Source organism: Marmota flaviventris, chromosome 6, assembly GCF_047511675.1.
Source record: "Marmota flaviventris isolate mMarFla1 chromosome 6, mMarFla1.hap1, whole genome shotgun sequence".
NCBI classification, from domain to species: domain Eukaryota; kingdom Metazoa; phylum Chordata; class Mammalia; order Rodentia; family Sciuridae; genus Marmota; species Marmota flaviventris.
The window spans coordinates 73,833,940-73,845,985 of record NC_092503.1 but is presented as its reverse complement, the minus strand read 5'-3'; the positions used below and the strand labels follow the sequence as shown (position 1 = coordinate 73,845,985).

Sequence of the window (12,046 nt, the reverse complement as noted above, 5' to 3'; positions counted from 1 at the left end):
AAAAAAAAAAAGAAGAAAAGAAGAAGTAGAGCTAAATTGATAATAATGAACAACAATAGCAGAGTAAAAAGCACAATATCTGTATTTTTTAACTTTGGAGGATTTTTGTTTAAAATATAGCTCTGTTTTAATGGTTGATAGCCAAAAAGCATAATTAAAAGTAGAGAAGTTCTGCTTAATTGTGACTTTAATTTTTAATTATGAAATATAACATACATTTTAAAAAGTCGGTGTAACATATGCATTTGTGGAATAAATAATTATAAAGTGAACAATTATATAATTGTTCATATAGTTACATATAAATTATATACTTACATATAAACAATAACAATTGTTTATATATATTTTAACCTGTACAAGGACAGTTTAAAGATTAGACTTTAGGTTTTTTTTTTTTCTTCTTCCATGCTGAGGATCAAACCCAGGGCTCTGCACATGCTGTGCAAACACTCTACCCCAGGCCAAAGATGAAGATTTTTTAAGCCAAGAATTCTACTGATGTGTGAGCTTCATGAAATCTGAATTCTCTGCAATTATATGCAAAATCAGGAGGTTTGTGCATTTTTTTCCCCTAGGGAAAAAGTCTAAAACTTTTCTCACAAGCCTAGAAGAGTTCTTCTCAAATTTTAACTCCTATTAGAGCAATAAGAGCAAGAGAGCTCTGTGACTTGGCAGTTTTGTCATCCTAGGCTAGTCTCTCATAGCCTCTGAATCTTGATTTCTGTATCTATAAAATGAAAACACAGCTCATTTCCTTTGTAGGACATTTTAAGGAACAGATGAGTTATTATCTATCTGTGAAATAGTTTTGTAAACTCTAAAGTATTCTTCCTAATGTTATTTATATATGTTAGTAGATGGGCACCTTAGCTTAGGTTTTACAATTTCTAAAGAACTACAAAATTGCTGATGTTGACCCATGCAGAGTCAAATGCACTCATAGCACCTCTGGCTACACCCCAGTTGCAGACTATTCTTCCCATGCTGTTCCTGAACTGCTGAACAGTTTCTGAAGAAAATCACTTAAGTGGGCAGATTGCTTTTAACTTCATGATTCTAACCCACAGATGAGCATTCATTGCTTCCCTGTAGCTACTGAAAATTACTGAAGTTTTCGAATAAGCCCATTCTTCTATCCTCCTACATGACTATCTCCCATCATTTTCTCTTTGAGGTTATTCAAGACTCTATTTCTGGAAGAAATATGAATGGTTAAAAAATATGAAAAAAATGTTCAATATCTCTAGCAATTAGAGAAATGCACATTAAAACTTCACTGAGATTCCATTTCACTCCAGTCAGAATGGCAATTTTCAAGAATACAAATAATCGGTAGGGATGTGGGGAAAAAAGGTTTATTCATTGCTAGTGGGACTGCAAACTGTTACAACCACACTGGAAAGCAGTATGGAGATTCCTTCGAAAACTTGGAATGGAACCACGCTTTGACACAGTTATCCCATCTCTCTGCATATACTCAAAGAACTTAAAATCAGCATACTATAGTGACACAGCCATGTCAGTATTTATAGCAGCTCAATTCACAATAGCTAAGCTTTGGAGCCAACCTAGAGGCCCTTCAACAGATGAATGGATAAAGAAAATGTGGTATATATACACAATGGAATATTACTCAGCCATAAAGAGGAATGAATTTATGGCATTTGCCAGTAAATGGATGGAACTGGAGACTATCATGCTAAGCAAAATAATCCAGTCCCCGCAAAACAAAGGCTGAATGTTCTCTTTGATATGTGGATGCTAATCCATAACAAGGGAAGGTAGGGAGGAGAAGTATAGAAGTTTATTGGACTAGACAAAGGGAAATGAAGGGAAGAGGGGGGATGGGAATAGGAAAGACAGTACAATGAATTGGACATACTTTCCTATTTTCATATGTGAATACACGATCAGTGTAACTTCACATCATGTTCAACTGCAAGAAAGGGACCAAAATTATAATGGGTTATACCTCATGTATGTATAATATGTCCAAATACATTGTACTGTCATGTATACCTAAAATAAAAAAAGAAAAGTTTAGGTATAGGAATGTGAAGAAAATGGAAATATTATTTGTCACAGTTCAGAACTATCAGATCCTTCGTTATTGATGGAATAAATGAAAACATGACTTCTGAATGGCATTACATCAGTGATCAGGACCTCAGTTTATGCATTTGCTACATGTTATTGAATGTCTGGCAGTAATAGGCTCAGACTCTTCTTTGAGAAAGATAGTGATGGTCTATGTTGACAGAAGTGACCGACAATCCAATGATCATGTGTCATTTTGATCTGAACATGTGTGAATGTCAGGACTGTTAGCAAGTTCCCCAACTAATTTAAATTGTTACATTTTGACAAAATAGAAATATATGAATCTACAAAACAACAACAACAGATTCTACTTCTGGCCATGATGAACACAAGAACTGGATTTAAATTCCTGCCACGAACAACTAGAAACTGAACCAGAATATATAAAACAAATGTTTTCAGACACTGGAAAACAGACAGCACAGTGATATGACACCTGATCAAGAGGAAACAAATGAGTTAAACACCATGATTTTCTCAACTATCTGTAAAGAGGCAGTTTCCAGATCCCAGACACTGGAAGATAAACCCAGTATCTGGGGATCTGGATGAATTGAGGGAACATAGGTCAGAATTCACAGATGCAGAGGAAGCTGGAGTTTTCAGGCAGTTTCGAGGGGGTGAAGCTGGTACAGGTCTTGAAAATCAGGTCAGGTCCTCATTCCCCCAGCATTGAAGAGTACATACCAAGAAATGCCAAGGCAAGAGCAAAGTAAATTTTAAGAAACAGGAGAGGGACAGGAAGAGGGAGAGACAGAGACACAGGAAAGAAGGCAGACTCCTCCAGAGAGGATGGGACCCAGCAGAGCTGGTGCTAGAGGGAGAGGGGGTACCTTGCCCCTTTATAGATTTTAGGTTTCCTTTCTTCTCATGCCTAACTGACCAAAAGTGACCAAAAGGCAGGAAGAGAGCCATCCAGGGTGTGATTGCTTGTGTTGGAAAGTGTGATCCTTCTGCTCCCCAGAGGCTGTTAGCAACTAGTTAATGGGGAAGTGATATTTACCTGTTTCTTTTTCTTTGATAATCAATACCTGTTCTTTGCCCTGGTCTCATTGGTGAAGCTATGCAAAAACAAAACAAAACAAAACCCCCAAAGCCAAAAAACTGAAGGAACTTCATAAATCTGAGTGTATGCAAAAACAAAACAAAACCCCCAAAACCAAAAAACTGAAGGGACTTCATAAATCTGAGTGTTTCCTAAATACTTGGCTGTGCATGCTTACATTGAAAAGTCACAGAGCCAATTATAGAATGACCAGGGAATTTTAAGCTAGATAATTCCCAGAGCTGGCAGGGAGACTTGCAAACTCTGACCAGCAACAGTGGACAGTCCTTTGTGAAAACTAAAGAATTCAATGAAGACTGCTGGGTAGTCATTACATAGTGGTAGGGCAAAATTATCCCTGGAGTACCTGATCTGTTTGTCTACACCTGAACTACTAATGCTTTATGAGGATTACTTTTTTATTCTCACAACAATTCTGAGATATATACTATTAAATATTTTATAAACGAGAAATTTGGATCATTAACAAGTTTGCAAATGAACTATTACCACAATAATACGGTATACTAAGCCACTCAAAACCTCAGTGGTTTAAAACATACTTATTTATTTTCACACATTTATAGTTTGGCTGTTCTGGACTGGGCACAGTTAGGCATCTCTTTATTTCACTGAAAGGTCAATCCAGGGCTGAGGATGTAGCTCAGTGGTAGAATACTTGCTTAGCCAGTTTGGAGATTCCCAAAAAAACTAGGGATATAAATATATGGGTCCATATGACCCAGCTATCCTAATCCTGGGAATTCTCCCAAAAGATCTAAAAGTGGCAAACTACAGCAACACAGCCACATCAATGTTTACAGCAGCGCAATTCACAATAGCTAAATTATGGAATCAATGCAGATGCCTGTCAATAGATGAATGGATTGAGAAATCATGATATATATATATATAATGGAGTTCTAATCAGCCATTAAAAACAATGAGATTATGGCATTTGCCTATAAATGGATGGAAATGGAGAATATCATGCCAAGTGAAATTAGCCAAACTCAGAAACTCAAAGGTTGAATGTTTTTTTCTCATATGCGGAAGCTAGAGTAAAATAAAGAAAAGGATGATGGAAGAATAGAATAACATAAAGAACCAATCAAATAAAAATTAGTAGATGAGCAAAAGGAAGTTTAGTGGAGTAGAGGAAGGAGAAATGGGAGAACAAGAGGGAAAATGGTGAGGGAAAAGGAGGGATCATGAACTGAAATCAATTTCCAGTTGGGTGAATCCTGACAAACCATATATATAACCATAAAGTTCTAAAAAAATGTATATATATGAGCTTGCTTAGCATGCATGAGATTTTGGGTTCAATCTCCAAGACAAACAAACAAATTAGTTCAGGCAATTCTGTGCATATGCATCTCATTCTTCTCCTGGGACCAAAGAGCTGGTCAGTGTATGTTCTCATGGCAATTACACAAGCTCAAGAGAGAAATTATTAGTATTAGACTTATGTGGTCCTAATGCATTGACTCTGAATTTGGCACATCATCACCTCCATCAGATCTCACTGGCCAAAGCAAGTCCTGTGGCTAAACTAAAGGTCAAGGTGCAGGGACAAGTCCACCTAAGTCCGGGGCAAGGGTGTGGCTGCAGGGAGAAATAAAGAATTAGGGAGAATATAAAAACTAAACAATATTTCTAAAGTCATAACTGTTATAGCAGAGATTCAGTTTGGCTGCATATAGAGTTTGTCTTAAGTCTTAATGAGATTAGGTTTACTTTCTCTGATGTTACAGGAAATCTGGAGTAGCTAAACATGAAGCTGAAATGGACTCCTTGTGATTTCACCAGAATTCAGACTCCTTTTTAATTTTTGTTCTACTATCCTTAGGGTGTGATCCTCATCTTCACATTCATAATAAGAATACTGGAGTTTTAGTCAAAATATTATTCTCATTTCAGAAGGAAAAGGGAAGGATATAGACATAAAATGACAAGGCTTTCCCCAGATTCCTCATTCAGTGATTACATTCACATTCCATTGGCCAGGACCAAGTTACAGGCCACACCTTGCTGAAAAGGGGGTTGAGAGATCTTTTTTGTTTTCAAGAGAGTACTATTGGGCTGGGGTTGTAGCTCAAAGGTAGAGCGTTTGCCTCGCAAGCGTGAGTCACTGGGTTTAATCCTTAGCACCACATAAAAATAAAGATATTGTATCTATCTACAACCAAGGGGGGGGGGGATGAGAGAGAGAGAGAGAGAGAGAGAGAGAGAGAGAGAGAGAGAGAGAGAATATACTATCATTCTCAGTACAGAGTTAGTAAGCAGGGAGAAGAAAATAATATTGAATAGGGAATTAGTAGTATCAGACACATAAGGAAGTATTTATGCCAGGGTTTGTACTATTTTAAAATTATACTTAACATGATGAAATTATTCTTACCATCTTAAAATATTAATGTTTTAACTTATAAGTAATATATACTTTACATATTAAGTATATTTGTATACTTAATTGAATTCCGTCTCTATAAATAGCCAGAGTTTTTTTTAAATTTATTTTTTATAAGTAGTTGAACACAATACCTGTATTTTATTTATTTTTATGTGGTGCTGAGGATTAAACCCAGGGCCTCGCACGTGCTAGACAGGTGCTCAACCACTGAACCACAACCCCAACCCTTAGCCAGAATTTTTCCTCATTAATTTTTAAAATTTTATTTTACAGATCACAAGAAAGTATATACTCTTCATAGAAAATATAGAAATACATAAAATAAATAAAAATTTATTTACCCATAATTCCATCCTCAGATACAAATACTTCTGTGATATGGATAAATTGACTTATAAACTTTTTTTTTATGGACACAATATCTTTGTTTTACTTATTTATTTTTAATGTGGTGCTGAGGTTTGAACCCATTGCTTGTGAGGCAAATGCTCACCACTGAGCTACAACCCCAGTTCTGAACTTTATATATATGATGTGCATGTGACTATAGTTGACTATAGTTATATGTGACTATAGTTATATTATGTATAATTTTTGCATTTGAATTTTAAAAATACAAAACACACACAAAGTTATTGTTCTTATTTTTAATGATTAACATTTCATTTTATCAATATTCCTTAAATATCAGATGTTTGGATTTCCAGTGTTGTGCTATTATAAAAATTGCTACCTTGAACACTATTTTAACATAGGCTTCATCTACGTTTCAGGAAGTTTTCTAGGAAGAAATAAATAAAATTTACTGCACATTGACCTGTGTATTCTTGAGTTTTGTTATTTCCTAGTAATCTCCGAACACCCTTAAGTATACTACGCGAATTGCGTTCACAATTTGAGAAAATTACTGTTTAAAAATAAGCCTTTGTTATTTGAGACTCTGTTGTTAATGTCTGTTCAACCTTGTTCCACACCTTCATATTTGAAGGAGAGCATAACGAACATTATTTTTAAGTGAGAAAACGACATTATCCCTACTCCAACACAGAGGGTCCTTATCTTGTACTTCTAAAATGTGGGTTAGGGTTAGGGTTTAATTTGTTTAAATATGCAGTTTCATTTGTAAACCTTGGGAATTTTGGAGCACCCTGTTACAGACCCTCCTTTCAGTAACAGTGCATTAAATAAAACTGCATTATTTTTTAAAACTAGATACTTTTATAAGAAGTCTATTAAGGATCCCAACCTCTTCCCTTACCCCTCCACATCCCTCCGCTTTTAAGTCACCCTCTGTGTTCCCGCGCTAGCAAGTTCATATTCTGGTTTAAAACCTTCGTGTCCACATCTTAACCTTTGAGGTGTGGCACGAGCGAACGTGCCTTTCTCCGTCGGAGATTTCAGTCCTCCAGTTTCTTTGGTTTTAACTCTCCCGCCCTCTCTGGGGAAAGGTCCTCCCGGAGGAGCGCGCCTCGCCCACAGGCCCCGCCCACACTCGGGGCCCGCCCACAGCGTTAGGTCTCCATGGTTACGCGGCGGTAGCGAAGATCGCCCTGCGGCCGCGAAGGCCTCAGCGAAAGCTTGGAGGTAGGATCGGCGCAGCCACGGCTTCTGCTTTCGGCTCCAGCCAAGGTCAGGCCACTCGGGGCTCCGCGCCCTGAACTTCCGGTGTGAGGAGCGAGCGTGGTGCTGCGGGCAGAGCCGGGGCTGCTGGAGGACCTCGCCGCCGCTGAGAGGGAACGGGGGGCCGCTTGCGGCCGGAGGCGCCCAGGTCAGACCTCTCAGCCGCTCTGCAGGGGCGCCTGAGCCTTCCAGGCGCAGGTCTCACACCCACCCTGTGAGGGGTGTCCTTCACAGTCTCACACCCGTGCCAAATTTGCGCGGCCACGTTCTTTGGCTTCTTATTTCAAAACCACTGTTTTAACCGCTTACCTTATGCTATGCACATTTTTAGCTATTAAATATATGAATTCACTTAGTACTCAATAACTCCGTTAGAGGGAGTTTCCTTTTTTTTCCCCCAGGTGAGGGAACTGCCTCCCAAAGGGTGAAGCAAGTGCCCAGATCTTAGTTATGGCCAGGTCACGTTGAAAGCCAGGCCAGCTTGTGTTCCTAGACAAAACGCCAAATGTCACTCACCTATCCTCCCCATGCAGGTGCTGAGCGTCAATTTTACCTAGAGTAGCTTTTGTTATTCACTATATGCTAAGTTCCTCTAACTGATAATCAGGAAAATGAGGAAGCTTGATTAAAACCTACCACTCTTTCCTGGTTTATAATGTCATCGAAAGCTTGGTCCTTGTCCCTGATGCCAATACAATAATGAGGACGCGGTTGGGTTGTTGTTGATTTTATACACACACACACACACACACACACACACACACATATATATATATATATATTTGTTTATTTTTAGTTGTAGATAGACACAATACCTTTGTTTTGTTTTTATGTGGTGCTGAGGATCAAATCCTGTGCCTCACGCGAGGTAAGCGCTTCACCACTGAGCTACAACCCCAGCCCAAGGACACAGTTTTGAGTAAAAGGAAAAATAAGTTTTATTGCTTTGTTAGCAAATGAGAAACACGGGACTCGGGTCCCAGAGGCAGTGATTCTGCCCATCAGCCAGAATGCTGGGCTTTTAAAGAGGTGATTCAAAGACTACATTCCACTCTGTTGGAGTTTAATTCACTTGTTAATTTGGGAGATAGTCATTTCAGAAATCTTCTCCTACCGTCTCCCAAGTCTGGGTTACTTCTTTCCTATGATGGATGTGTACTCAAGGACAAATAAATCTGCCTAAAATGGGCAAGAAAGGTAATCCTGTTTCCCCTGAGATTAGGGACAGGGTGAGATTAGAGGAGAGCTGGGAGAGAGGAAGAGAAAGAAACATGTCCATTTTAAAAATAATTTGCAGTGGCAGAGCAGCAAAGGCTATATTCAAATGGTAAAGTGGACCACTGTTCCAATAAGTGAAATTAATAACCAGGAATTCATTTTTTCTATGATACTTAACTGAATTTTTTTCCTTTAATGTTTTTTCTTAAATAGAGTTAATATTACAACTTGGATGTGCAGAAAAGAGAATTTCAATGACCTGAACAAATTGTTTTTCCCCAAATTCCCTTAGATTTGAAAGGTCATTTACTGGATGTGCTGGAATAGCATTTATAAGCATTTCCTTTTTTAGGCTGTACTCTGCTGCCTTCATGGGGGATCAGGGGGTTAAGTTTCTTCATTTTTTCCTTCAAATAGTGCTAAACCTCTAAAGCCCTTCATTTAAAAAGAAACAGGAGGGGCCTAGATGCTAATAATTAAATAGCAACAAGTTAACAAATAGTATTATGTCTCCTTATAAATAGTGGAGAAACCTGAAGAGAAAAATTAATATATAAATGCAATTATTAAAAAAACAAATCATTGTTTTATTTAGCCAGAATGCCTCTCACTCAAGCAGAAAGTGTTATAAAGAATATCATACGAGAAATAGGACAAGAATGTGCAGCTCATGGAGAGATTGTTTCTGAAACTCTGGTTGCTTTTATGGTAAGAATGACTGTTGATGCAAATTATTTCTTTATTAACATTTTTTAATGTGGTGTCCATTTTTCCCTTAAAATTCTGTGACGCTTTCCTAGATGTTTTTTGGTTGAAAACATACTGACCTCTTCAGACAAGTTAGTGAAAAATAACTTTTAAATGTCTGGAAAGCATGTCAATTTTTTTTTTTTTTTTAATTTGTAAGATTTTTAAAAAAATTTAGTTTTTCCTTTCTCTCTCTCTGGTGCTGGGAATGGAACCCAGGGCCTGTTGCTTGCCAAGTGCTTTACCACTAAGCTACATCCCCAGCCTCCCTGCTGCCATTCTCTTCCTTCCATACCTACATACTTATCTTTTTTTCCTTTCTTTCCTTCCTTCCTTCCTTCTTTTCTGGACGTGGCCTTATTAAGTCACCCAGACTGGCCTGGAACTTGTGATCCTACTGCCTCAACTTGAGTTTCTGGGTATATCTGTTATTGTTTGGTTAACTAATAATACACAATGAAAATATGATTAAATATACTATAGTTTTCCAATCTAAAATCTTACCATTGCTTTTAACTTATTTCCCCATATACCCTTTTTAAAAATATATTTTTAAGTGTTAATGGACCCTTATTTTATTTATTTGCATACAGTGCTGAGAATCGAACCTAGTGCCTCACACATGCTAGGCAAGCACTCTGCCACTGAGCTACAACCCCAACCCCTCCCCATCTAATTTTTCTAGCACCATTTTCAGATTTGATGTTTACTACTCCCTTTCTTCACCCTGTATTGAAGCGGTTGATGAGTTGGATCATAGGAAAAATACCTAAAAAATCATTTTTGAGTAATCAAGAGGTAGTTGTTTAAAAGAAGGAAGCACAGTAAGTTAATTTCATGATAATATGAAATAAAATTGCTTGATGAACTCTTCCTACTCTCAGGTGAAAGCTGTTGTCCTGGATCCAAGTAATGGCTTTAACATGGATAGAACCCTCATGAAAAGTGATGTGCAGAAACTTGTTAAGGTAATTATCATACTCCTCAAAACTGGAGTTATTTTCAATTTTAAATATAATATTTGTGTTACCATTATTGCCTTTAGCTGCATGAAAAAGAAAAAACTTCACACAATAGAGGTACAAATGAAGGATTTATTTTTCTCATAAAATAATGTCTCGAGATGCATAGGCTATTCTTTCTGGCTTCCTGGTCCACCCATCCCCTTGACAGATGCTTTTCATCCAATTTTTCTTCCCATTTTTTGGTCACAAGATAGCTATTCTACTTGTGGGGAGAAAGAAGAGGAAAAAGAAAAGGGCAAATACAATATGTGTGCCAATTGGATCTGTTACTTTCTTTCCAGAGAATAATAGTTTTCTCAGAATCCCTTCCATATGCTTACATTTATTGGCCAAAAAGATACTTTATATGACCCTGGGACACTGATTTTCTTTTTTCATTCTCAAATAAAGAAATCTTTGCCTCAACCCAAATTGGGACTCTATTAGGAAGGAGGGGCATGATCACTGAGCAGGTAATAGTGTCTGCCACAATATCTGAGTGTTACCTTACTAATTAGTTACATTGAGAGCATTATTAACTGGTTTGTCTTCTACCTATACTGGTAGAGTTAAATAGTAATAAATTAAGATTCATAATGATTCAGTGTAACTTATGTTTTTCAATCCTAAAGAATAAATTAAAGCCAAAGCAAAATAATCCATAGTTATAAATCAAATAGATGTGTCTGAAAACCAGTTTTTGAAAGGCAAGAACTTTAGACGTTTAATATTGTTCATATATTTTACATTTGACTCACTGAATTGAATTCCTTAATCTGAATTTCCTAAAAATTCAACTTTTTTATTTTTCTCCTGGGCTTAATGAACTTAATTCCTTCATGCAGTTGACTTGAAACAAATGTTCCCAGACTTGTATATGGATGTTTTCCTGGGCTCTTGAAAATGACATGGGATAAATTTCATGATTGCTTTTTCTATTTCTATGAGGAATGTCATTGGGATTTGGATTGGAATTGCATTAAATCTTTATAGGGCTTTTGGTAGTATGGTCATTTTGATAATATTAATTCTGCCTATGCAAGAGCAAGGTAGATCTTTCCATCTTCTAAGGTCTTCTTTGACTTCTTTCTTTAGGGTTTTATACTTTTCAATATATAGATCCTTAACCTCTTTCATTAAGTTGATTCCCAAGTATTATATTTTATTTTTTCGAGGCTATTATAAATAGGGTAGGTTTTCCTTGTTTCCATTTCTGAGGATTTGTCACCGATACACAGAAATGCCTTTGATTTATGGGTGTTGATTTTATATCCTGCTACTTTGCTGAATTCATTTACTAGTTCTAGAATTTTCTGGTGGAGCTTTTAGGGTCTTTTAGGTATAGAATCATCATCAGTAAATAGTGCCAATTTGAGTTCTTCTTTTCCTTTTTTTTTTTAAGAGAGAGAGAGAGAGGGAGAGAGAGAGAGAGAGAGAGAGAGAGAGAGATAGAGAGAGAGAGAGAGAGAGAGAATTTTAATATTTATTTTTTAGTTATCGGCGGACACAACATCTTTGTTTTGTATGTGGTGCTGAGGATCGAACCTGGGCCGCACGCATGCCAGGCGAGCGCGCTACCGCTTGAGCCACATTCCCAGCCCCAGAGTTCTTCTTTTCCTATGTGTATCCCTTTAATTTCTTTTGTCTATCTAATTTCTCTGGCCAGTGTTTCAAGAACTATGTTAAATAGAAGTGGTAAAAGAGGGCATTCCTCCTGTGCCAAGCCCTCGCTTGGTGCCAGCACCTTCCTTCCCTCTGTCCATCTTCCCTGGAGAAGCCTGAGCCAAGCGTGACTCGGGAAGCTTTTCAGCACTATCCCTGGGTTCAGCCCGCCACTTTCTACAGCAAACACCATCTCAACCATCTTAGCCTAGAGAATCAGCCTGAGGGGGC

The 12,046-nt window shown here is 37.6% G+C and overlaps 1 protein-coding gene across 5 annotated transcripts in view; it reads left to right on the top strand.

The window, feature by feature from the left end:
• Positions 1-7,075: 7,075 nt before the first annotated feature.
• Cfap206 (cilia and flagella associated protein 206) overlaps positions 7,076-12,046 on the top strand; it is a 40,829-nt gene continuing 35,858 nt past the window's right edge. For 3 of the 5 annotated variants that reach the window (XM_071613909.1, XM_071613907.1, XM_071613910.1), the window contains exons 1-3: positions 7,112-7,332; positions 8,998-9,110; positions 10,034-10,117. In XM_071613909.1, coding sequence (XP_071470010.1) covers positions 9,003-9,110; positions 10,034-10,117 — 192 coding nt within the window. In that variant the 5' untranslated portion in view covers positions 7,112-7,332; positions 8,998-9,002. Of the gene's footprint in view, positions 7,333-8,997; positions 9,111-10,033; positions 10,118-12,046 lie in introns of all 5 variants that reach the window. The other 2 variants (XM_071613908.1, XM_027928292.2) reach the window with 2 other exon arrangements.